We start from the raw sequence: 27196 nt of genomic DNA, 5'->3' as shown, positions 1-27196 counted from the left end.
TCTGGGCTGAAAGTTGGCAGGCAAGATCTCAGCCCTAGAGCATTGTTTGGGGTTTTGCATGTTTTTAAATAACAGATCTATCTGACAGGTTTGATTGAGAGAACGCATGCTGCTACTCATACTCTTACAACTCTAGACAGCAAAACAGACTGTATCAAAGCACGCTTTGAATATGAATTAGAGAAATTAGAGAGGAGTACTAATGAAAGCAGGAGAACTGGGGGATACACGGGGGGGGGGGGGGGGGGTTTGGGGGGGGGCAGTAGTGGTTTTGTTGGCTGTGTAACAATTGTGTAGATGTCTCTTCTGAGCTGTTCGCAAGGTTGTAGTGTATGTGGATGCAGTGTGTGTTTAAGTATCTTCAGACAGTTGAACATTAATTCTGCCAGTACTATAAGATACCTAAACCTCAACTAAAATGCGGTGTAAAGGTTGGCCTGATGTTGGCACCATAATAACACACAGGTGGCTTTTTAGATGAGAGCAGTCCCAGCTCTGTTTAGCTTGGCAGCCAGACAAGAGTGATCGTATGGTTGTGTGCACTTACCTGTATAGTTATCCTTTATATCTGGTATGTTCTGAAGTGATGGAATTATAACAAGATGCATTTGACAGTATTTCCCAATAAAGAACCACGTTGTCAACTTAAAAACTAAACCAAACCAAACAAAAACCACACACTAACAACCCCCAACTCTTTATTTGTGAAGATGGTTGTGGATGTTGCAGAGGGAAACCAGTAGGCTGAAATATGTGCATCTGTGTCACTTTGCCAGGTCTCAGTCCCTCCTGAGAATGTTCTTCTAACTCCTCAGATTAACCGCTGCTGACCAGGTGCCCACAGAGACAAGATCTGTACAAGTAGGAGTGAAGAGTTACTGCCCTGCCCCCATTGTCTTCTTTCTACTGAGAAAACAACTGTATTAAGGTGCCCTTCTCTTTCCTGTTGCAATTGCTAATTTAGGAGACTGAGCAGTGTATTACAGTTTCGGGAACAGTAAGGACTTCATGCTTGAGTGTTGTGCGGTTTCTAAAGAAATGTAGTTTTACCTATACTTTAAACATCTGGGGGTAAGCGTCTTGACTGCTTACAAACCAAGTGCAGACTGCTTTTGATAAGCTTCAGAATAATCCATGCAGTTTCTCTTCAATTAGGTAGTTCTTCAAACAAGTATTTGCATGTCTCGAGAGTAACTTTGCTCTTGACATAATATATCTGAAGTTGTTGAACTTGACTAATTACTCTGTGATGACCAAATGGCAAGCCAGAAGGAAAAATAAAGATTTACTATACATACAGAACTGAAATTATATATAATATTACAATGTTAAAATTGTGTACTTCTAAATCAATTCATAAATGGCAGCTATTCTGTAGAGTATGTGACTAGACATAATTTGTGGAGAAATGAATATTTTTTTTGTGAATCTGCTTGCTATAGACTACAGATATTATTTAAAAGCTTACTTAAGAGTTTGTGTGCCTCTGAAGGTTTTTCTTGTGGGTTTGTTTTTTTTTAATAACTTGAATGAAAAAAATTGCAGTCTACTTCTGACAGCTTAGTGTTCTGCCATAGGTATTGCTATCTCTATCCCAAATGGGTCTGCTGACTTGTATTTTCCTCTTGAATGCCTCCTACATATTGCAGCAGCGTGTATGTATGCAAAGATATGGTTTACCAATCAGCAGTTCAGTGCATCTTTTGAAGTGGTGGGCAAGTTCACTGTTCAGTGAGATAATGAATTTTATTGGTGCATTAAGATGCCACATTTAACTGGCTTGCGAATTTGACTATTAAACTAGCATTAAAAGAGGATAAACTCTCTTCCAAACGATCCATCCTGACCTGCAGTTTCTAGTACTACCATATAGTGATTATTGTACCTCTAAATAAGCTTGTGAATGAAGGTATGTATCAATACTAAGGAGAAACATGATAAAACACATCCTGTGAAGAGCCTTTAACATTTTGTGACTTTCAGTGTTTCTCTACCTAAAGTAACACTGCCCTTTCCACACTCACTGTATTCTCTGACATGGTAGTCATGGAAGCCTGCAGTCACATAAGTTTTATGCCTTAAGAGACTGGTAAGTGACAACTCTGTGGTGGAAAAGTTGATGTCGCTAACTTTCCAGAACAGCCCTGCACATTAAGTTGTGAAGTATATCACAACAGATGGGATTTTGCAGCAGAGCACTTGACATCCTGAGGACTTGTAGTAGTGTGACATACTAAGTGAAGAAAATTGCAAAGGAAACTTAAGCATTTGGGGTCTTTCTGTATGGCTTATCAATTTGCTGAAAGGCAATAGCTGGCTGATGTTTAAAAACATGGGACTTAGAAGGCAGATCGAATTTTCTGTTTAAACAGATTATGATAGTATCTCACTTGTTTTGGAAGTAATCTTGATCATTAAGGATCAAAATGCAACTTAAATATATGGGTTTGGCATTGAAGCTATTAAAAATTATTTGTTCACAAGGTGAGTGGGTTTGGTGTGTTGTGTATCATAAGAAATCTGTGTAACTAAAGAGAATATGATTATTAGTTTGACTAATCCAAACAAAGTTAGGTAGAGCTTCAATCTAGACCTAGCTTGTGGTGTCTTGTGTAATCTCATCTAAAGGACTCCTGAAAAGCAGTAGAATGATGTGGTGCTCTGATTGTGGCTTGCCTAAGAAATTGAAGTTGCAATGTGCACATTGCAGTCATGCATCATCTATCAAGTTGGCTAACAACTTGTCTACACTCAGCTGAAATTAATGATTTAGCTGAGTATTTTGTGCTTGATGGCCAGTCAGCAAATGCTTTAAAGGATATAGGTGTAATAGAACTTTACTCTTGTTTGACTCACATGATCTTAGCTGTTTTCCTTCCATAATCCATAGGTTTATGAAGTACTGGTGCTAAAACTACATACCGGAGGATGGAAGATATTGCAGCATGACTGGGGACAAGTTGATCCTACAAGGGAATGGGGATGTGTGAGATAAGCAGGTGACATAGAGGGGTGCAAAGAAGTACCTTGTCATTGATTTGGGGGTCAAAATACTGAGTAGATAACATCATTGCTGACTGGAACACATTTGTCTTTCTGTAAAGGAGACTTTAGCTGGTGAATCTGGACTAATGTACGTGTTCAGGGTATAGTATGAACAGCAGTGGAGATCATATACAGTCAGCACAAAATGTGTAAGAAGCCTTGTGGTTTTTTAGAAAAATATTAACCTAAAATTTTAGAAGGCTAAAACCAGTTTCTTTAAAGAATATTAGCAGAAGCATTCTCAAAGAAGCTTGAGACACCTTCCACAGTGTTAATGTGCATACAGCTTCTAATGTGTGGGTTTAAGTAACAGAGTCTAGCTATTTAATACTTGCTTTTGAAAAATTGCCTTAATCCTGTGAATGGTTGTTGGTTATTTTATAAAATACAGACATCTGGAATGAATTCCAGACTTCCTGCCAGGTAGAGTCTGTGTATGTTCGTGTGTGTGTAACACTGCGAGGGGCAGTATAATTTTGTTCTGGTGGGTTTTTGTCTGTATCACTTCTCCTTTCTTTAAGTAGTTTCTATTCCAAGATGAGAGGCAAGACGTTAGGAAAGAAATTTCTGGGAATGTAATAGTGACACAGTGCGTGTGTTTGTTTCAAAAAACATGTTTTTCATGCTGACTTTGCATCAATAGTGAAGTGATAAGCAACTGTTCATCTAAGCTGACTATTTCATCCTGTCGGAATGTCAGTATATTTGTTTCTTCAATGGTGCACGCAGAATATCTTATCTTCTGCGTAACCCTGTAATAGAATGCTTGAATCAGTTCAAAGGTGAATGTCATAATTTTATTTAAAATTTTTGGACTGTATTCAAGCAATTGTATAAAAGGCTTTTGCTTTTGTCCATTTCAAAAAATAGTATAGAAGAGATTCCATGGAAGACCATAACACCATAGACTGAAAGAAATACTTTCCAACTCCAGTCTTTTCTGATCAAGATACCCTGAAAGGTGCTTATGCTGCTAAAGAATAGAATTGTGCAGTCGCCTTCTGTGTACTGCAAATCTTGATTGTTTTTTTTAAATGAGACCATAGAGGATCTTACCCTGAAGTTTGGTGTCACCAATTTGGAAGCAATACATTTCTGTCATGTTCTTACAGATGCAGTACTGGAATTTCTGCGTGAATAAGTAACTCAAAGCATATTACAACTTTCTCATAGTCCTTTTGGAAAAGATAAAATAAATTACTCTGATGTTACACCCTAGTATTTACTTTCTGAATCTTCATGCTTCAAATGACTTTCTATCTTCTAAAAGACCAGTAGTTTTGGTTTTTTTTAAATAAGAATATTAAATAATAGCATCAAATTTCAAAGTGAAGCTGCTGTCAGTTTTTCAACTCTACTTAGTTTTCTACTTGTCTAATCAAATAAGGCAACACTTTAGGATGATGGAGCGGTACGACTACTTCAGTGTTACTAATCTAGCAGAACTGTTGTAACATGCTTCTTAAAACTTGCAAAGATTCAGTGACTGTCAGAGTAGAAGACAAATGTTGGTTTGTGCCTAAATGCTTTTTAGTAAGTTAAGCAAGTCCATCAGGTGGTATGAAGAAGTCATGGTTTGAAAACCAATCTGAATAATTAAGATGAGAATAAAGTGAAACATTCCCAGTGGAATTTCCCTGCCCAGTGCTGTGGCAAGTGTTCTTCTGCACGAAGGCAGACAGTGACTAGGAACTGAGTGTATCTGCAAGATCGCTTTATCCTTGCCTTCCACCATAACGTTTTCTCTGAATGTGTGATCTTGACCATGTTGTGTGGTAGCTCTTTGGACCATTGGTCTGAATCACATGGCACATCTGGAATGGCTGTGAGTTCTCAGGAATTTCAACAACCACTTACAGAATCTTTTCTCTTCCTATTTCCACAGCTTACAAAGGTGACTGGTAAAGTTCTCTCTGAGCAGCCAAAAAGCAGACAGCTCATGACTTCTGATCAGGACACTAAAGTTGTGGCTGAACCGCAGGTGCAGCAAGTACAAGAAGTTAAAGACGGTTCTCATCTGGTGAGTATTACATATTCCCCTGGTGTAAGTGTTGCATGAAACAGCTTATTTACTATGTCTTAATCAAAATTTTATCTCAGAACGTTTTAGAAGTTGGCTGATAGCATTGCAACTTAAATGCTAGAGCCAGAGCAGTTGAAGGTGGCCAATTCTCCATACCGAGTAGAAGCCTCGACTTAACATTTCTTCAGCCCTACAGGAGATTTAAACAAAAAGCAAGTTACAAGAGTTTGCACTCATTTAAGGTAAAGGGCTTTTTAGACTGCAGAAATTGTACTACCAATCTTGCATTACGTTCTAGCTCCCAGATTCACATGTGAGGAAAATGCAGGAAGTGCACTTGGCATGTATCTACAACTGAAAAAAGTACAAACCCATACAAATAGGAAATTGGATTCTGTAGCAGGAGTTTTGCTCAGTCAGTTCTGCCAAATGGCACACGTGCTGCTGCTTTTGTGCTCCTGTGCAGGATCCAGTAAGTTGCTTTATGGGATGCTTTTGGCAGATCATACAATAGCTGTTACTGTGTGTATATGTATCTGTGTTGCAGTAGATGTTACATAAGTCTTCAAGAAGACTGAATACTTTGTGTGTAAGCTGTAACATCATATTTTCATCTTTGAAACTGTTTATTGGGAGGAATATTTCCTCTTGGGACATCTTGAAGGGTTTGGTTTTAGTGTATGTTCTGCTAGGCATTTAGCCTGTGCTATACTAAGCAGCAGATGCTTGCTGCTTCAACTTACCTCAGAGCAAGCGCGAAGGAGCATTTTGGAAAACACTCTAGACATGTGTTTTTCTGTTAAACAAGCTAGTGGGGTTTCTTTGTTGTCCCGTCCCCCCACCCCCACCCCCCACCCTGTTTTTTTAAATCCTGTCTTCTTTTCTGCTCTGTTTCACCTTTCAGGTGTGAATTTTGTCTGTTTATCAGTAGAGGAGAAAGTTGAACCCACTATTGGGCCATGCTTTTGGAAGTTGAGCTTTTGTGACTCTTGTTTTTTTACTGTACTCAGAGCAGTAATGCCAAGAAACCAGCATGTAAGCCTGAGTGAGAGGCTTTTGTAGATTTGCTTCAAAATCTTTGAACTGTCAGTGTACTTTCAATAGGTGCATTAGTATTAAAGGTGGTTTGATTAGTCTTCACGTGGCTAGTTCTTTTAATCTGGCATACTAGAATTTTTATGAAACTACATATAAAGTTAGATCTAAATCTTAGTTTCTGTTCTTTAATACTTATTTGGAGAAAGGGAGTAACCATTTCATTCTATTTCAGAAAACCTGCCTGCTCTTTTCCTCAGTAGAGGAGACTTAACGTCAATTTAGATATCTTGGAATGTGTCCATAGTGCTATAGTGGCACATTTAAAATAACTAATTCTTTTGAGACTAAAACTTTTCTTTTGCTAAATATTCCAGAAAGATGAGACCTGTAGTTTATTAAGCTTTTTAAAGTTATACCAGTAACATAGTCTTGTATTCACAGCACCAGAAGGTAATTTTCTTGTATAAGAATCATCAGCAATACATGCTGTTAAAAGTGGTGTTTTCAAGATGGTCTCTTCCATAATTACACGCTTACATGAGTATATTTTGCCAGTGCTTCAGGACTTCACTTGCAAATTTTGGGGACAAGGCTATAGTTTGAGGAAAAGCTTCACAAAGTACAGGAAGAAGTTAGAAAACTAAAATCACTGAGACAATTTCATCTTTGCAAAAATGTGATAGGCATAAGAAAAACTTCTGAAGTCCTGACTCAATTGCATTTAGCAAGTACGTGCTTCAGGTTATCTGAAAATCACCTGCTGTTCCTTCTGTGTCTTAATTACTTTGAGAGCAGAGGGCTAGACTGCATAAAGGTATAGATTCATGTCTGTGGTAATCCCTGGTTTTATGTATATTTGGTATGGGGCCATACTACCATGGTATCTAGTGCGATTTATAGGGATGTCATCTTGTGAACGTAAAAGAAATTTGCTGAATTACATTCCCTAGCTATTTTGGCTGTGCTGTTCTAGAATCTGGTGATACCTAGTCTGATTGCTGTTGTGGCAGTTCAAGAGGAAGGTTGTAGAATGTCTGCTGGAAATTTTGATACACCTCTATAGACCCTGGAAAAATAACTCCCTGTATGCTAGTCTTACCACATGTAATAGCTACAGAATTATTTTTGTTACATCTTTTTTTTAATACTAACAATAAATAAATCATGCAAATAGTCTATTTTCTGTGGCAGAAATAAAACTTAACACATGTTCTCCTGTCAGTAATGTTGAACAGATAGTCAGTAGTCACTGAATTAAAATGAAAGTTTTGATGTTGTGGTGGAACCCTTCAGAAATCACTTTCCAGGACTGCTTATGTTAATGATATAGAGGTAATTTATTTACTAATAGTTTAAAAGGCTTAACCTTGTGGTGAAGGAGGCAAAGCAATTTCTTCTGCTTTGAAGTAGCTATGGAACTATATGCTGTTTAATGCCTAATGTAGATTGATTGCAAGCTTAGTATGGTTCACTTTCAACAACAGTTCCTCTTGAATGGCTGATATTAGTAGTACTTAACAGCAGAATGTTAGTAGTTTAGTATGCAAGTCCATTGAGGGAAATTGTCAACTTGAGGATCCTCATAAAGTGCTTACACATGCAAATTGGAAGTATATGATTTAGAGTATATAAGGAAATTCTTAGCTTTGATAAATTTGGGAGTTAAATATTTGTTGGGTTTTCTGGCTTTCTTTTTAACCTAGAGGGGTGGGCTTTGTCACTTCAGGTATTGTCTGTAATTGGATATTTACCTATTTTTTTTTTTTGTATCCTGATGACAGCTGTTCTTTCCAAGAAAGCCCTTTTCAGACTGGACCCAGGAAAGTCAGTATTAAAGAAATGTGTCACTCCCTTTTGACACTCTTTCCTTTTCTATAAGTAATGCTGTGCTGCTAGAAACTTGAGGTTATTGTTGGAGGGAAGAGGGCAAGACCCAAATGCCATGGTGGAGGTAGTTTATATGACCTGTCTCTGCCAGACAGGACTTAACTAACCTTTAGTGCTAAAGGCATGATCTTTTTCCTTACTTATTGATCCTAAACTCTTCTCCTGCCCTGCCCACGTTTGGTGTCTTGGAGCACTTTCCAAGGGCAAAAGAATTTTCTTTCCTTGATTAGCTGAATCGAAGACCTGATCTGGAAATTTGAGGTGAACTTTAGAAGGGAGTCTTGTCATCAAGTGGCAACAGGTTCTGCAAACGTTGGTTTGTTCTAGTGGAAGATATTGCTGTGGTGTCATTTGAACTTGCTGTCTGATTGCAATATAAGCATTGCCCTAGTTAAATCTCTTCCTAGTTGAATAATTATTGGGTGCTGCCATGGGCTTCTGTTAATGGGAATTCAAACTGATGTCATGTGCTGGCTTTTGTCAATGCTTATGGGTGCTGTAATATACATTCAATCATATTGTTGATTCTAAGCGCAAGAAAAATAGCTAGCAAGTCAGAAAACTTAAGATGGGACTTAATTGTACTTCCTAAAATGTTTTTCATAGGAGGTAATATGGAAGGATGGCTAGGGCTTAGAGCTTCTGGGTTGTGTTGTTCAAAAACCCTTTTATAACCCATTCAAGAATAAGCTTCAGAATAAAAAGGGACTGAGGAAGTTACATTTACTAGTTTAATATAGGACCCTATGTAACAGTTCAGTGAAAGTCTGGTATAGCATATAATCCTCAGATCATTTGACAATACACAGTATGTGCCAATTAAGAGCTAAGTAGCAGTTTGTATAACAAGTAGGTGATATTTAATAATTCTGAGATCATGAACAGCTTTAAAGAAGAGATGGGAGGATTAGATCTTAAATTGAACATCTATGGTGTCAGCATCATGTAAAGGATCGATACTTGTCAGTGTTTGCTCTTTCTGTCACATTATCATAGATTTAGACCATAAGTGCTGAATAGTTCTGCACCTGGTGGCTTGTAATGCTAATGTTTAATTGGTTTAATGTGTCAAATGTCTATTTAAACTCTTTAACAGTCAATTTAACCTTGATGTTTTGGAGGGAAAGTTAAGCAATCTGATTAGTTTCCAAAAACCTTGCAGTAATGAAGCTGTGATGTCTGTTGTGATGCTGCTCTTCTCCCTCAGCTGGAGGTGGGCATGACATCAAGTATGGCCTAGGAATACAGGATAATTGCTTTCCTCAGAACTGGTTACAGTTGCATCATCATAGAAAAAGTATAGATGAAGTTAGATGTCTGAAGGTTGTAAGGACTTTAAAGCTAGACTGTATTTTAAAACTTAAGTATGTAAGACTGTATATGGGATAAACCCATATTCCTTGACAAGAATTAGGGACGTGTAGAAATGAAAGTAGCTAGGTAGGTATATTCCTATTAATAAGCTTGTTGACTTCTTGCCTTCTGTGTAGGTGTGTGCAGAACATAGGACTAAAACGCTTATTAAAATTGTTCACATTACGAAAGTGCAGCTTCTGCTTCAGAGCAGTTCTTTTTCATGGAGAGGGAAAACCTATTTAGGCTTCGAGTAGATGAGAAATATACCTATAAAGGAAAAAAACTAACAAAATAAACAAACTCGCCCCCAGCTGAGCTGGGCACTGAAGTGGCAAAGCAGAAATTCTGGTAAAGTGCTTTTCAATTCCGGTGGTGGTGTTTAGCTTAGCCAGAAGGCTTTTAAGTCTTACTGAACCTTGCAAGTTAACCAGCCAGCCTTGGGTAATGTAGCATAAATTTATGTTGCTGTTTTTAATGGTGATCCCACAATAACCAGTATTGAGAAATGTAACTTTGTGAATGTGCACTATAGGTGCTTAAAAATAGAAGTTATCCCTGGAACTCTTAGATAAAACCAGGGGAGCAAGTACAAAATGTGCCTTTGCACATAAGGTTATGGGAAAACTGGAAGTCTGCTTGCCTGAACCACTTCACCCATTTTTCTCCCTATTAGTTGATAGCAAAGTGCTTGTTAAAGCACTGAAAAAGTGGACTTTGCCCTGGTCTGTCTCTTAAAAGCACTTTGTTCCCCTCTAGAAAGCACATAGTTAGTAATGGTTAAATAACAGAGGGGAAAAAATCATGCTATTTGTTTATCCAATGATGGAGTTTTCTGAATAGCTGTAAACTTTGCAAGTATTACTGTGACTTTATGCTGACATTAAAAACAGTTGAATTGTTTGCTCATGGCATTTGTTTAAAAAAAACTATTATAAGTAACTCCCTCCCCATTCCCTGATCTTGGTTCCAGGGAATGCTGAAGAGAGGAGTGATTTGGCATAGCTTTAAGTCTGGATCTAAGCATGTTGAGTAACTTTGTCCCCCTGGAGAATTAAAAAAAAAATGCAGCAGATGGCAGCAATGATGCATCAGACTTCCGATTCTTAAGAGCAATGTATCTGGAGGTGCTTTGAGGCTTCACTTATTGGATAAGATGAGGGGGGGGGGGGCAGGGTAGTCTTCCTCTTATACTATGCAGTTTCAAAGCAGATTTGCTGTGGAGGGGATGTGTCCCTAGCTAATTCAGCAACCTTTCTTTATGGTCAGAGGATTAGCAGTGAATAGGTTTCCCCTGAAAGTTAGCCAATATGTTTTTTTCACATATAGAAATCTGAGTCTGCCTATGGCATTTAAATATATGGCAACCTGTGTTTAAGAATCTAAAGCACGTTATTTTTTTGTTTCATTTGTCCTATGAGCAGAATACTTGTCTGGGGAGAAAAAGCTGCATTGGCAACTACATTAGAGCTTTGCTCTTTTGTGTGTTACAAGTGTTTATAAAGAGAAGTAGGGTAAGGAATGACTCAAATATTCTAATCCATTGTAAAAGCTTCAGAGAAGAGAACAGAAGCATTTCATGCTGTATATGGAAGAGATTCACTGCCAGTCTCTGCTGTTACATGGGAACTCCACTGTTACTGCAGGAGCAGTTCATAGTGGCTGCAGTGCAGACTAAAGTGAAACATTTGAATTTCTAGAGTGATTCTGCACTTGCTCAGTACTACCTTGTAGTTGCAAGCTATTATAAGATTGCAAACAGTTAGGGATAGCAAGAGTTTTTTTTTTCTACCTGATTTTAATGCAGCTTGATTCTGCTTACTGTGGTTCAGTGCAGCAGCATTTGTTTTTTTTCTCAGTCTTCAGATGACAACAGGAAACAAAATGCTTGCTTCTCTTTTGTTACTCTAAACAGATGTCAACTTAGTTTACTAACAAGATAGAATGAGTAAAAGAGGAACTGATGCTTGATTTATTTCTATGTTTATAGTAGTAAATTTTCTGTATTTTCGGTCAGAATTAAAGGAAGAGAAGGAGATGGAAATGAGAAAGTGACTGTGGGCTTCTCTGGTAAAGATGGAAATTTTTTGTCTTGGAATTTTGGAAACAAAGCAGAAATCTTGCAGTGTGGTGGTGACTGAGACCATATAGACAACATAAATGAGACTGAGTCATTTCTCAAGCCTTATATAGGCTTTGTGACTTGCCATGAAAGCAGCTGTAAAATAAGTCATAATGACAATCATGCCAAAAAAAAGTAAGGGTAGTAGAGTATTAGAGCATGGATCTCTGTGTATTAAGCAGCCTTTACCCTGCAAGTGGGTACAGTAGAAAATAAAATAATTTCTTACTAGTTAACTTAAAGCTGTAGTTCAAGTACATCTTTATTAAACTAGCCGTAAAGTGCACAACCAATTGAAAAATAATACTTGAGTTCAATGTATAGCTGAAAGAACATTTGAAATAGAGTTTAAGGGTCTGTCTTGTTTTACTTTCTTCTGTGTTTTCAATACCTTTTAAGTAACAGAGTAGAGTGGTGCTGTAGTGGTACAGTCTGCAAGCTCTCTGAAGGATGGGGTCCAAATTTGAAATGAGAGGAATGGATTTGAGGAGGTCTGAGTGATGTAAGGTTATGTAAAGGCAAAGAAGAACATCTGTTTAGAGCAGAAAAGATTGCTAGGTGTTTTCATTTTTGAAAAAACAAACACTTTTTTAGCAAGTAAAGGGACTTAGTAGTAGAAGTCTTTCAGTATGTAAATACATGTGTATAAAGATGTTCTAGCTGTCCTAAGGTCAGAAAGAAGTCTGCCTATGTACAACAAAGAAGACTTACACTGGAGACAGACTTTTGGAAGAAGTAGCGTTTAGTCAAATCACCTTTTAAATTTGTCTTAAGTTTTTTTATAAAAGAATACATACTTTTTTGGTGCTTAAGTATAATTAATCCTGCCACAGTACCATAAGATGGCTAGATGATCTTCAGGCCCCTTCCAGTGCTGTAATCAATGAAGGATTATGTATTTTCTTGTGTGCAGATAACAAACAAAAAAAAAGGGCTTGGAACAGAATTAGCTACTGATAACGTACAATGTCTCCTCAATGGAATACATGAGGTCTTATCTATCTTTAGCCTGCTTTTCCTAAAGAAGTAATCTTGCTAGAGGTTCAGCTCTGGGGGAAGGGAGGAAAAGGAGAAAATTGTCCAAAATGTCTTTGATCTAATAGCTTCCACTGGTTCAGTCTTAAAATCAGATTTAAACGTGTGAAGCCAGAATGCATTTATCCTTGTACAGAAAGGAGGCGTTGTATTAAACATGAAGGCAAGCAGGTTTTTGGCAGATACAGACATTGTGAAAGATGTCATTTAAGCATTTTAATGATTTGGATGAAGGAAACTCTTCAGGAAATGAAACAGTGGAAGTTCATAAGACTTGGTAATACTTGTAAACAGACTGTAATCTCATTAGGAGAATTATTTGGCTTGAATATTACAGTGCATATGATGAAATACTAAAACATGGCTCAGCAACTGGGATTTGGACTTTGAGTGGCAATGACATATGAACCCCTGTATGGTTTTAAAGTGTGCTATTTTTGGCAGCTGGGTGTTGGCTTGTTTCCTCAGTAGCAGTAGAAAGTTAGTTTAGTGTACAGAGGAAGGTGATTTGCAATGAGAAGACTCCTCTGACGCTACTTATTAACCATGGGCTGCTGCTTCAGTAAAGAATTGAGTAACAGCACGAATGAGGAGAAAACCAGCTTGTTGCAAAAATCTGTGGAAGAGGAAGCGCCAGAGTCAAGGATAAGTAAAACTTTATCTTCAATTTTAGGAACTGTGGAAAGCCAGGATCTGCGTACAGTGGGAAGGACAGTTAATGGGGCAGCTGCGATGGTCAGCATTCGGTGCGTTCGTAGTGATGATTGCGCAGCATCAAATTCTAAATCTGGGTTCTGGGATAGAAAAGCAAAATATCAGTCATACAAAACCATGGAGAATACTCCTCGTGAGAGCTCTAGGAGAACGTATGACAGACCTTTTAGCTTCTTTAATTCCTTTAGTCGCCTCCTGAAGGTCTCTGGTACATACAGAAATCTGCAGAAAAGTGAAGAAAATAAAGACAAGTTTTTTAAAAAAAGAGCACCTAAAAAATCTAGTAATAATGGTCAGTACATGAACAATATAGAAAATATTAACAGTAATATTAATGAAAATGTAGCTGCAGAAGAGCATTGCTTGTTTGATCATATTTCTACTTCACATGTACCAGATATCCTAGACAAAGGCTTACAGAGTGAAATTTCCTTAAATAGAAATTTTCTGGAGGGTCATGCAGTTACATGTGACCATTCAAGGCAGAATGAAGTAACAGCAAATGCTGAAGATAGCACGAGTGACAGCCTGCAAAAAGGTTCAAATTCATACGGAGAGAGGTCTCCAACATTTTCCTATCTTGATGTAGACAACAGACAGAATAGAAAAGATAGGGAGTTTTACAGTATTTGTGTTGTAGATGCTGAAGATCTGAAAGGGGATGAAGAGGTGCCAGCTACTGTGCATGGAGAGGCTGCAGCAGACATAGATAACTCAGCTGTTACTGATGAAGGAATGTGCAGCATGGCACGACCTCTAGACACTGGGGAGGAATTTCCAATGCAGCAGTCGGCACAAGTGGAAGCTAAGCTTAATTTGCAGAAAGAACTGTTTGAGTTTAAAAAAAAGGATAGGTCAAACATGCAGAAAAAGGAAACAAAGGAATATTGTAGCATAGATACCCAGTCTTCTTACGATAACTTACTGGCTAACAGATGTCAGGTGCATAGGTTAAGTACTGACAATACAGTAACAGATGGCTTAAGGGCGAAAGTATATGATGAAGTTGTCCCTGAGAATCAACAAGAGGTGGTATGTGCTGTAGATGATGCTGTCAGTTGGAATGAATCGCCCCATACAGCTAGTGATACTTTAAAATCTGCAGATGCTGCTGAAGAGAACAGATACAGCCCCGATTCAGAAAACATGAAACACACTGATTGTATTTTCAGTGTCTTGATAAACACTGGAGAATGTAATTCAGAAAAAAATGAGGGAAGTCATGATTCTGAGACTGTACCATTCGATTTAAGTAGGCATCCATTGAGTGTTGTAAGGGAAATAAATACCAAACAGGTGGCAGAGAACACAAGGGGTAACTTTAAGTTATTGTTAGAGTTACGAGAAATGGACAATGATTCTTTTTTGGTGAGTCAACATGCAGAAAATCTTGCTGAAGGCAGTGACTTCCTAAAGCCAGAAAGTGAAGTAAACTCAAATGTGGAAAAGAGAACATTTCAAAGAACATACGGCAATAGCCAAATGTTTGTACCTGACTGTAGTGAACACCACAGGGTTTTGGAAGAAATCTTGAAAGATAAAGAGAAATGCACAGGTACAGTTTTGGGTAGCTGTGAAGCTTTGAGTAGGACTGAAATGCACAAAACCTTGGGAGAAGCTTCTGATTTTCAAACTCAAATTAAGAGTTGCTCTGAAAACAAGACATCAACTGAAGGTGCAAACCACCGTGGCATGGAGGAAGATGTCTGTGTGAGTATTGTTGAGCTAAAAAACATGCTTGAAGAAGCTGGTAGCTTGAGCAGAACTCGATCATGGGTAAGCGATGACACTTTGACATCTCATGAATTACATCACACAAGTGCAGATGAAATGTTCTTAAAGAAAAACAGCCTAGAATCTGGGATTTCACAAGAGTCACCAGGGAATAAAGAAAAAATATGCAGTTATTCAAATTCAGATAACAAATCCAGCATCTCTTCTGTGTCTGTGGAACATGAGGATATGAGTAAAGTGGACATGAACTGTAGACAGGATGAGCAGCAGGGTGCATGTTCCCTCCACACAGTGGCACATCAGTGGAATGCAGGAACTGACCCAGCCAAAACAGCTGGGGATGTAATAGAATCTGTAAAACAGACAAAATTTGAAGTTCACCTAAATGAGACAATTGATAACAAGGCAGAAAATGTAAACCAGAATTTGGATGCTAACATTGTTGATCATGGTAAAAGCCTCTTAAATTGCAGTGAAGTCTTGACTCATGATCAGAATGCTTACTCTAACTCCGCTGTACCTGCAGCTTTGGACAACTGTGTAAAATTGGTAGATGACACTAAAAATCTGGAAGACGCCAGTAATCTCTTACATAAAGCCCACAATTGTTTACCTTCATTGTGTCAAAATCTATATTCTCATGTGCATGATAAACCAGTAGAAGAGCCTGAGTTATGTCACTGTGCCAGTCCAGAGCCAGAGGTCGGGAACATCCAAGTGTCTGTTGGGCCTTTTACTGAAGTAGGATCAGGAATTTGTGAAGAAAGAGTGTGTGGTGTTAATGAGCGTAATCTGCAGGATGATGAAGTAAAAGAGTGTGTCAGCATCCACTCAGAGGAGGAGAACCTTACTGGTTTTGATATGTCAACTGGGAAGCTAGAAGCTTTTACTACAGGGGATTTAAAGCAGTTAGAGACCAAGACTGCTGAACTGAAAAACACCAGTTACTTATTAAATACTGAAATGAATGACTTGACCACAAGTTGGGAACAGATGCAGTCAGATCACAAGACTTTCTCAAACAAAGAGCTTGGAGTCTTTGTTGACCCAAAGCAGGTAGACAAATATGCTGCTACTCCTTCCTATGAAATACACAGTGCCTCTCCTGGTGCCGCAGGATTTCAGCAAGGCAGTGAGCAGTGTATATTAGACCTGATGGAAGATGCGTTGAGTGACCAAGAGCACTCCTATGAACTGGACAGACAAAATCCCCAAGTTGAAATGTGGTCACATTTTATCAGTCTTCATACTGACAATACTGATTGGACAAAACAGCTGTTTTCTGGCACCGTTACTGCTGGCAATGGTGAATATCTGATGGGCTTTCTATGGAATAATGCGATTTCTAACGATACTGTAAAGAATGACAGGCTGTGTATAGTTAGTGAAAACTTCCAGAATGGACCTGAAGACTTGACAGGTACTTCGTACTCAGTGAGAAGATACCCATATCAGCTGCTAACACCAGAAAATATTGGTACTTCGGGATGGCGAGATAAAGACAAACTTGTAAGTATTCTGCAAAAGTGATTTGATGTTAAAGCTTAAAGCTGAAGCTAGGAATTAAGGCAAGTCAAACTGGTTTTATTAGGTAGCTATATTTAATGTGTTAACTTGTCTTGAAGCTGACCACTCTTTCCTTTGCAAAACTGAATGCTATACAACATGTAGTGGTTCAGGATGTTGCTGGATATTGATTATTATTTTTTCTTTTTTTTTTTGTTCTATTTACCTTGTGTGCATGTTCAAATTTTGGGCAAAGTATCTTGATTGCACGTTCTCAATTCTGGATGAGCTTGAGATGAACGCTTAAGTATGTGGAAGGGAAACTTTCTACAGACTGGTAGTAGTACTCTTTACCTTCAAATAGGAAGAAATGTCTGTGCATTTCCTGAAAGCTTAAAGTTCTTGTTTTGTAGCAATTAGGAAACCTTTTGCTTGCTTCAGGAGGTGATCTTCTGAAGTGCTGTAGAAAGCAGTGGCTGCAGGAGGAGCATGAGGAATTGAGTTAGACTGGATCTTGGCTGGCTGGGGTAAGAAAGAAACAAAAGGTGACCCATGGTAGCTGCTGCTACTCTTCCCTGCTGAGCAGAACCATTGCTCTCCACAGTACTCTGTTACACAGCTGCTCTTACCTTGCCCAGCAGTTGCAGTCCTGGCAGTGGATCATACTAGAGTCTTAAGTTTATCTCCTGGGGGGGGAACTTTTGTATTAAAAATGGAAACTGATCAAACTTGTAATCTTTGAATCCTTACTATTCAAGCAGTTGAACACTACTACTTTTCATGTCTTTTCTCAGTCATTCTGTAGATGTGCTTAAGTTGAGATTCTTTAGATCTTTTTACCTTCTGGATATAGACATATAGAAAACATAGTGTTTTCTATACACTATGATAATGACTATTTGAGTGCATGTGTTTCAGAATAATTAAAGCTTCATGGAGTTTTGAAGTGCATGTCTTAAGCTCTATAATGTTCCTTAAATTCATAAAACAAACTTTAATGAACTTTTTTAGTATGTGTTATTTTGAGCAATACTCTTTCCCATTATAATCTTCATAATAAAATTTACCAAAGATACTCTGGGTATGGAATATCTTAATGCATTTTGCTCAAACATTAGCAAAACAAGAGAAAACAGTCTCATGCTGCTATCAAGAAAGTATTGTAGGTGCTGGCACTGCAGAGAGCAATCTCTGAAGTACAAATATAACCATGTATATAATGGTTATGTATAACAGTATATGACTGTTAAATGTGCCCATTTCTAATCCAGGTTAAAGGAGGTTGGCCTAAGATATGATTTAACTGCATCTGGTAATTCATTCTTTTTGTTCTACCTAGGGGAAAATGGATCTACATTTTCATTAGTGTTCTATTTTTCTTTTCTTGAAGTAATGATGGAAGTTGTCATTCACATCTCATTGCTTTCATTTTTCTGTAATGCTTCCTTAAAACTGTTGAATGTTTATATAAATCCAGAGAAAAACCCTGTGCATTTTTATTTTCTTAAATTTTTTGTTATTTTTCAGAAACATATGCAGTAACATTCCACATCAAGTTAACATGTTATGTTAGAGAACTGCCTGAAATCTAGGGCCAAGTACAGGTTGAGTTAGTTTGTCAGAGGCAAAGAATGAAAGTTTGTTGTAGTTTGCTTGGCCATCCTTTTCTAGTGATTCTTAATCAGGGAAATGAATCTTGTGCTGCACATTTCGGTCATGTCTGTACCTAAAACAATTATGGGATGGCAAGTCAGTTAATATATTCGGATGTGAAAAAACTTGACAATACAGTCTTGAGTTTCGCCTCTGATACTGTTATTTGAGAATGTACATATATGTGCACAGATGTGCTGTGCATCCGCCAAGTGCATAATCAAAAATCCTTCTCTTTGTAGGAGTCAACCAAGGTTTCTGAGTTAAACCCTAATGCAAAGGTTTGGGGAAATCATATGTTACATTTGGAAGCAAGCGGTGCCACTGATGGTAGCGTGAGCAAAACGTGGGAAGAAATACCTGACCAACCTCCAGATTCTTGTAAAGAAGGTAGGAATAAGTTTCTAGCTGTTGCTCATGCAAAAGGTAAAGCTGAGTGCAGAACTTTCTTGATTTTAATTTCCTATTTAAAAAATGCATGCAGTTTTTAGTTTTATCTGCAATGTTGCTGTGATTAGAAGGAATGCTTATTTGAGTGTGTCATCTCTGCTGCAGGACTGGATGCCAATGGTGATGGCGACAAAAAGCATCAGAATGCGGTGCTGACAGAGCTGCAGGAGCCGTCACCAGCTGTTTCTGTGTCAGACCAGGCAGATATGAACCCTTTGGCTCTTGATCATTCTGAGTATGAGTCTATGCATGAAACTACCCAGACAGGTAAGGGAAAGCTAATATTTGATTGGACTTGGATTAAAAAAAAAAAAAGAAAACATACTTTGAGTTGAAAAGTGAGCATCCATTAAAAAACCCAACCAAAAAACCCACCACTTCTGTTGTTCAATGTATGTGTTCTGTAAACAGACCCTGGAAAATCCTGTCTTTTTTGCCCTCAGGTTTAGACATATTTAGAAATCAGTCTCCTCCTGTTTTGTGTAGGCCTTATGCGATACTCCACAGAATTGATCATAAGTTCTGGATATAGCAGAGTATTGTTTTCTGAAATGTTATTGTGAATGCAAGTCCCCAGTGTAGACATTTACATTTAGATATCTACCTAAGCCGCATGTTCCTAGCGGGGTCAGGTACTGAGGTGAAATTCACATACCATTTGTGTCTCAAGTAGTAATGTTAATGTGTTGGAAGATTAGTCTTGTACTTTTTTAAAATGCTAAAATAAGCAACAGTTTAGTCTTGATTTCTTTGCATTCTTTTTTAATGAACTTCCATGAACTTTTTTCAGTGCAACTGTTAGTAGCTGTAGCCTATACCAGATGGCATGTTTTAAGAAACTTCTGGAAACTAGCATAGAGGTTCAGCCATGCTTATATTTCACTGAAGGGGACAGAAGGCCTGCAAGATGCATGTAGGATTACTACTTGAACGGAGATGAGGAATGGGAAAGAGGAAAATGTACTGGCTGTTTGAGATTTGAGACATCTGTTCCATGTGCATTGTGCTTAGCTGATTTTATAACGTGTATTTGAAATGACCAGTATAGCATCCATAATAGTTGGTAATCAAGATGACTGAAACCAGACACAACTGTGGCATCATCCTTGCTTGTGTTGAAAACCGAAAGTTCTCTTTGACTCTGCTATTCAACGGTACTATTGGGGAATATTAAAAAATTACTAACTGGCAAACAGAAAATTATATTTATGGTGCCTAGCTCTCTAGAAGGGAACAGTGTTCCACAGTTTAGTGTTAGAACTTGTCAGTGTGTCCTTTACGTGCCTGAAACAGTTAACTTTCAATGAGTCAAATAGTATTGTAAAGCAGCTGGATAGCAGGTCAGATCTATGCCACTAAATGAATAGTGACATAGGTGGTCCGAACTCTGAAATCTGACTATTTTTATTTTATTATTTTTTAAAAATGCATGTAAATTTGGTCTTTGCTAGGTTTTGGGCAAGGAAGAAAGAGGAGATGGGGAAGAGAAATAGTGGTACCGGCTAGGTGTATTTCTCAGGTGTTGGCATTATCTACATCAGAATAGAACATGTGAAGGACAAAACAGTGGGAGGACTTAAGAGTTGCTTTAGGAAGAAGGGTTAAGGAGAGCTGAAGAAAAGGATGAAATTACTGAAGGGAATGGAGTTGTTGGTGTGAAATACCCTGTAAAAAACCCTAATTTATGAAACATGTCATGTGTTTTACAAATCTCTAAAAGCCACAGTGAACTTCCGATCTTTAACAGTTTAACGTCTTAAACCATTGTCTCCTTCTTAGTCAAGATATTAAGTGATCACACATCTGTTGTTAATTGATTGGATATCTGCTGATATTTCATAACTATGGTTTGTAAACACTTTTCTGGATTAATGTGGTGGGGATTTAGAGCAAGGCCAGAAGTATGAAGTGCCTCCATTATGCTGGTCGCTTGCTGTATTGGTTGCATTAGTCAGGGTTTAGTCAGCTGAAAATTGGTTTCCTAAGACTGGAAGACACATATGGGAGCTAAATTGTCTCAGTGTTTACTTTCAGATGTGTTTGTAGCTGCTCTTATAAAACTGCTTCAAATTTATATGTAGTTGGAGAACAGAGATTAACAAGTAAAGTGAGATATGGGTCTTTTTTCTGTTTTAAAAAAAAAGTGTCCCTCTGCCATTTTGGTGGGTGCTGAACTAATGAACATTTAATGAATTGGAAAAATTGTTACTAGTTATATAGACAGCAGTAGACACGATAGCTTGATTAAAATATTGTGTAATATAGCATAACAAAATTTAAACTTAAGTATTTTAATTATTAGGTGGAAATGAACAGTTGCAGCCCGAAGGTCAGGAAGACTTACGAGAATTACTGAAAAAAACACTGGAATTCTGTTTATCTAGGTATGTATATACCAAAATGTAGCAAACTGGAGGATAACTAACAAAATCCAGTACCTAACTTGGAATGTATATCAATATACTTCTCAGCTGTCACTTAAAACTGAGTGGGAAGGATGAGTAATTGGGGAAAGCAACACACAAATTTGAGTATTGTATTGATGTAACTGTTAAAGCTTGTGTGAAACTTCTGGGCCTAAAACATAAACTAGCAAATACATTGTTTTCTAGTGAGAGTAGTTACAAGCAGTTATGGATCAGGTGAATTTTAATGAGTTACTGATGTTTTTCTGCAAATTAAAACTGAGTAACTTAAGCCATTTTGTAAAGCTTTAAGCTAATAATTTAAAAATTTGCATTGATAAAGTAGGATTTTTGTGCATCTGTAGATCACTTTACAATATAAATGATCAATTTAAAAAAAAAAGGGCTCTGAATCACACATGTTGCAGTATAGACTGATGCAAGAGCATCAAAGCAGTTTAGTTAATTATTCTCAGTGCTTGTCTGGGTAAAAACAGCTTAAACACATGTCTTAATAACCTAGAACAATTCTTAATTTGTATACTGTTGCATAACCAGTTACAACCAGTGGTCATTTGAAGTAATAAACTCCCAACAGTATTATGTGTTTGTGGGGGTAATGTGCTGCCTGAACCAGAAAGATGTTGCATGAATGAAAAGAAAAATGTTCATGTTTCCTAGGAAGTGAAATTTCAGTAAGTGAACGGACTAGGGAGTTTGTAAACATGCTGAATACAAAATTTAGTGTAGCAATCTGCGTTCTATGTGATGAGTTGTTTGCCTCAGATTTGTTGGCAAAAGTTACATCTGTGACATTTCCTTGTTCTTATTTTTTTCTCTCCCAACAGAGAAAATCTTGCCAGTGACATGTACCTTATATCACAGATGGACAGTGATCAGTATGTGCCAATAATGACAGTAGCAAACCTTGATCATGTCAAGAAACTCAGTACTGATATGGATCTGATTGTTGAAGTGCTGAGATGTAAGTAAAAATCCCTCAGTGCTAGAAAGTGTTTTGGTTATTGCTGTATCTGGGTTACTGCTAATCTGGGGTTTCAATCTCTTCCTTTTTTTTTTGTTCTGTATCACAATAAAATGCTATCCTTTTTCTGTAAGCACTAAGCAAGCAGCTCACAGTGTAGACCATCACGATTATAGGACTGCGGTTTTGTCAAAGCTACTTCACATTTGAGGTACTGAGTAGTGATCTCTGTAAATGAGAATGTGAGCTTAAATTGTGTGATGTGGTGGGACACTAGGCTGTTTTGTAAAGACAGGCAAAGAAAAGGAGAAGTCATGCTTTACGTTAAGGAGAACCTTGAATGTATGGAAATCACTATGGAGATTGTAGAAGCCCCATTAAATGCTTTTGGGTCAAGATCAGAGGGGTCATCTCCAAGGGGGAATCTTACAGTAGGCACCTGCTACTGACCTCCAAACCAGGACTATAAAGCCAACAAAATGTTTGGGTCACTTAAGCAGGCTTCAGGTCAACAGAGCCTGGTTCTTATGGGTGACTCCAACTGCCCAGACATTCAGTGGAAGAAGATACAGCAGCTCACATAATCATCAAGTTCCTGGAACGCGTAGAGGCCTGCTTCCTCATACAAGTGTTAGATGTGCCGACCAGGAATGAGGCACTGCTGGACTCGCTGCTCACAAACCAAGAAAACCTGCTTTGTAATATCTCAGCTAATGACAGCCCTGGCAGCAGTGATCACAATGTTGTGGAGTTTGGGATCCTGCTGAGCACACTGAAGGCTAGTACTAAGAGAGGTTTTAGACTTTAGAAGTGCAGCTTCAGCTTGCTCAAAGCTCAGCTGGGAGGGATTCTGTGGGAAGCTTCCATGGGGGGGATAAAGGAGCTAGCAGGTGCTGGGAGTTTTTTCAGAAATGCTCTTCTGGAAGCACAAAAAGAGTTCATCCCCTTTAACGGTAAGGGAAGTGGGCAGAGCAAAAGATCCCCTTGGCTTAACTGTTTGCTTCTGAGTCTGCTCAAAACCAAAAGAGAAACGTACCAGAGATGGAAAAGCAGATGAATGACAGTTGAGAACTATGAGGGCATTGCCAGGGTGTGTGCAGTGATGCAGTTAGAAAAGCAAAAGCTCAGCTTGAATTGAAATTGGCCAGAGATGACAAAAACTACAAGAAAAGCTTCTTCAGGTCAGTCAACAAGAAGCAGAAACAGAAGGAAAATCCTGGCCTGCCATTAAACAGAAGAGGTGAATTAGTCACCAACAATGCTGAAAAGGCAGAGACCTCTGTCTTTACCAGTACTGTTGAGCCTCAAGCCTTAGGAACAAAAATCCAAGTTGATGCAAAAACAGACCCAGACAGTCAGTGAAGGAAGAGTTGATATGTGAACTTTACGGGAGCTTGACCCCTACAAATCAGTGGGCTGTGACAGTATCACCTGAGGGTGATGAGGGCTGGCTGATGTCATTGTGAGGCTGCTCTCCATAATCTTTGAGAAGTTGTGGAGACTGGGGATGTCCCAGAAGACTGGAAGAAGACTAATGTTACTCCTCCACAAGGAGGGCTTAAAGGAGTATCCAGGAAATTATAGGCCCATCAGTCTTACTTCGGTCCCTGGGAAAGTTATGGAACAAATTCTCCTGGGGGCTATCACAAGTTAAATGAAGCACATTACTGGGAAAAGCCAGCAAGGAGTCACCAAGGACAAATCGTGCTTGACAAACCTGATGGCCTTCTATGACTAAGCTAGCTGCTTGGTTGATTTGGGGTGAGCAGTGGACATTGTCTATCTGGATTTCTTCAAGGCTTTTGACATGGTTTCCCACATCATCCTCCTAGAGAAATGGATGTGTTGTGGTCTGTGCAGTGGGTGGGAAGGTGGCTGGCAGGCTGTACCTGGAGGATGGTGGTAAATAGCTGCTTTTTAAGCTGGCAGCCTATAATGAGTGGGGTCCCTCAGGGATCGATATTGGGCAAACTCTGTTTAATTTCTTCATAAGTGATCTGAATGATGAGATCAAGGATACCCTGATAAAGTTTGCTGATGATACCAAACAGAGTGAGGAAGTGGATATTTTGGAAGGGAGAGCAACCCTGCAGGAAGATCTGGATAGGCTGGAAAAATGAACTAACACAGTGTAAGGTCTAGCACCTTACGATGAGGGGTAATAGGTGCAAGTTACTCCTGGGGACATCCTGATGGGACACGAGGAAAACTTTTAACAGTGAGAACAATCAGCCACTGAAATAATCAATAATCTCCCCAGGGAAGTGGTGGATTCCCCAACATTAGACACTTAAGGTTCAGCTGGACAGGGTGCTGGGCCATCTTGTCTAGACTGTGCTTTTGCCAGGAAAAGTTGTACCAGATGATCTTCTAGGTCCCTTCCAATCAGGGATTCTATGATTAAATTCTCAGAAAAGGCTATTGCATGTTACCACTAAAGTAAGAGTGAAAAAAGAACATGACTCTGTGTGCCTTCAGAATTAAAAACTAATGATTGCTGACAGCTAAAAATCATATTTTTTTTCTCTCTTAGCGTTGCCTTTAGTCCAAGTGGATGAGAAGGGAGAAAAAGTTAGGCCAAATCAGAATCGTTGTATTGTTATTTTACGTGAAGTACCTGAATCTACCCCCATTGAAGTAAGTGTTTAATTGTTCAGTAAAGAATGCTTTTTCCTTAGGATTTGGAAGTTAGATTTATTCCAGATTTGAATAAGCATATCACATTTCTTACTACATTGTTAGTTTCTAGCAATGTGTCTAAACCCTCATCTATTGAATGTGTTTGGATAATAAATATATTTGTTAGAAGCATGTTACCTTCAATAAGACTGTGGGTAAAACCTGTAGCTGTGCAGAGGGCTGAAAAACTGGGAATGCTGTGTTTGGTAGAGATACCATAATATTCTTGGACTCTGGCTTATCCATATGCACTTAGCGCTCAGCTCCTTGGATAAATAGCAAACAAAAATGAGGTAAGATAAGTCTTAGAATGGAAAATGCCACTGCTGTGCCTTGAAGCTTGTTAGGATAAAGTATGTAACTTTGCAAATATTTCCATAATGCTGAGGGTGGAGGTGACAACAGGTTGCTAAGGATCTCTGCTGGCTTGTGGAATGAGAGCAAGAGTGGAGAACTTGATTCTTGGAAAGATATTCAATGCAACTCTGTATCTGGGACTATGACTAACAGAAAGACTAGAAAAAAAATGACTGGGCCATGGATTAAACCAACTGGAATTTTAAAAAAAGGTTCTTGATGATGAATAGGTATTTTATTTCCCCCTTTAATTTTACGAGGAAGAATAAAGATTCTGAAAGAGTTGCTTTTGATAGTCTTCATACGAAAATAAAAAGTCCTGCGGTTTAACTACAAAAAGTGGCCTTAATTAATAAACAGGAGCATGAAACAAAATGCTAAAAGGAATTGGAGGGAAGAAATTAGATATGCCATAACATGTAGCTTCAAAATATCAGCTGGTTTTAGCTTTGTAAATGTAACATTTCAAAGACTGCCTAGCTTTTAATACTACAGATACTTTTTTTTCCTCTGCTGTCATTAGTTTGTCAGGTTGGATATATTAGTACTGGGGGATTGCTCTTAAATGCTTAATGACAGCAAAGTTCTGAGGTGTCTTTATTCTCAAAAGAGGTGATCTGAAGTGTTTTATACATTGTGTTTAAATTTGCCAGTCTGGAAAATCTAGACTTAACAAGCCAGATCTAATAGGATAAGTTTTCTGCCATAGCATGATCAGGCTTTATTTAAGCAGCAGAATTTCAAAGTGCTTGTAAGGCCTCCCAAGTTGTATTGCTTTTTGATGATGCATGCCTCAGCTCTGTGACAAATAATATGCAAATGGATTAAAATGAATATAAAGTCCAAGTCTTCTGTACTAACTAGGCAATTGTTTTCAAGACAACAAACCCTGTTTCAAATATGTTAATCAGTAGTCCCTTGAGTTAGTGTATCTTTAGGTTTCTGCTGGAAGGGCAGGTTTCTACCCCATGCGGTATGCACAGGTTTTCACGTGGCTCTGTAGTTTTGGGGACTGGGGAGAAATAGACATTTTTCTGTACTTGACACCAAATTTAAGTGTGTCTCTATGGCCTAAATAGCTTATCTTCCTGGATATGAAGGAACAAGCAACTACTACTTGCCACATGGCCTTTAGACAATGCTTATTTGAATTATTTCTGGTTAGTGGGGAGACTGGAGACAGCTAACACTACTGCAGGTGTCTGAAGTTCTAAGTTCTGTTTTGTAAGGCCAAAAGGGATTTTTGTCTTTCTTACCTGGAGTTCCAGATTTCTGCACTTCAAATTGATGTTTTCTTCTGTCCATCCATTTTCTTTTTCCCCCACTCTTTTCTCTCCCTTCCTATCAAAACCACTTTCCTTAGGAGGTTGAAGCACTTTTCAAAGGAGATAATTTGCCTAAGTTTATCAACTGTGAGTTTGCCTATAATGACAATTGGTTCATCACGTTTGAATCGGAAGCTGATGCACAGCAGGTAAGACTATTTTGAATCATTTTAGAATATAACAGTAAACAAGGGTGGGATGAGAGTGGATTGATGGGTTTTAAAGTATATTACAAATATGTAAAAATTTTAAAAGAAAAATACTGAAACTTCTAAAACCAGTAGTGCTTCTCCTTAGCTAATATCCAGTTATCAGTACTATTAAACATAACCCTGTAAGAGTGTTATCTTGTTCACCTATCCTGGCTGTATACAAACAGTTGTATTTTATTTTTTTTTGTAGTAAGAATATTGATATATTGTATGACACATTGAAATGCTTTGATCGTAAAAATTAATCTTGTTTTAATGCTACTGAAGCACTTCAACAATAACTTAAATCTTGCCAAATGCAGATTACATATGAGGGTTTTCTATAGTCTAACTAGCAGATGCTTCAAGAATTAGCCTTAGGTTAGGCTTAGACTCAAGACTTAAGTTTCCTTTGTTGAAATTATTTGACAAATTTTATAATTACTTTTTTAAAGGCTTACAGATACCTTAGAGAAGAAGTGAAAACTTTCCAAGGAAAACCAATTAAGGTAAATAGAGCTTTATGGGAGGGGTGTCTTATGGGCATGTTGTGTATATATTCTGGGGCTCATGCTGTTTTCTAATACAAATTTAAGTGGTCCAATCTGAGTAGTCATTTGAGCTGGAGATGGGCTTTGAAATGTAGCACATGCCATTTACTTCTCCTTTTCTTCCCTTCTGGCGGTGGTACATG

General features: G+C 38.2%; 1 protein-coding gene across 9 annotated transcripts in view; it reads left to right on the top strand.

The window, feature by feature from the left end:
* The window catches only part of LARP4B (La ribonucleoprotein 4B), a 58343-nt gene that overhangs the window by 13911 nt on the left and 17236 nt on the right, over window positions 1–27196 (top strand). For 3 of the 9 annotated variants that reach the window (XM_037384080.1, XM_037384079.1, XM_037384077.1), the window contains exons 1-8: window positions 12041–16460; window positions 18353–18500; window positions 18666–18827; window positions 20863–20944; window positions 21814–21950; window positions 24484–24587; window positions 26350–26460; window positions 26958–27011. In XM_037384080.1, coding sequence (XP_037239977.1) covers window positions 13050–16460; window positions 18353–18500; window positions 18666–18827; window positions 20863–20944; window positions 21814–21950; window positions 24484–24587; window positions 26350–26460; window positions 26958–27011 — 4209 coding nt within the window. In that variant the 5' untranslated portion in view covers window positions 12041–13049. Of the gene's footprint in view, window positions 1–815; window positions 929–2883; window positions 3000–3983; window positions 4007–4930; window positions 5066–12040; window positions 16461–16553; window positions 16985–18352; window positions 18501–18665; window positions 18828–20862; window positions 20945–21813; window positions 21951–24483; window positions 24588–26349; window positions 26461–26957; window positions 27012–27196 lie in introns of those variants that run through there. The other 6 variants (XM_037384082.1, XM_037384083.1, XM_037384084.1 and 3 more) reach the window with 6 other exon arrangements.

The sequence above is a fragment of the Falco rusticolus genome, chromosome 4 (genome assembly GCF_015220075.1).
Source record: "Falco rusticolus isolate bFalRus1 chromosome 4, bFalRus1.pri, whole genome shotgun sequence".
Classification (NCBI taxonomy): Eukaryota; Metazoa; Chordata; class Aves; order Falconiformes; family Falconidae; genus Falco; species Falco rusticolus.
This window is presented reverse-complemented; position numbering and strand designations above follow the sequence as displayed.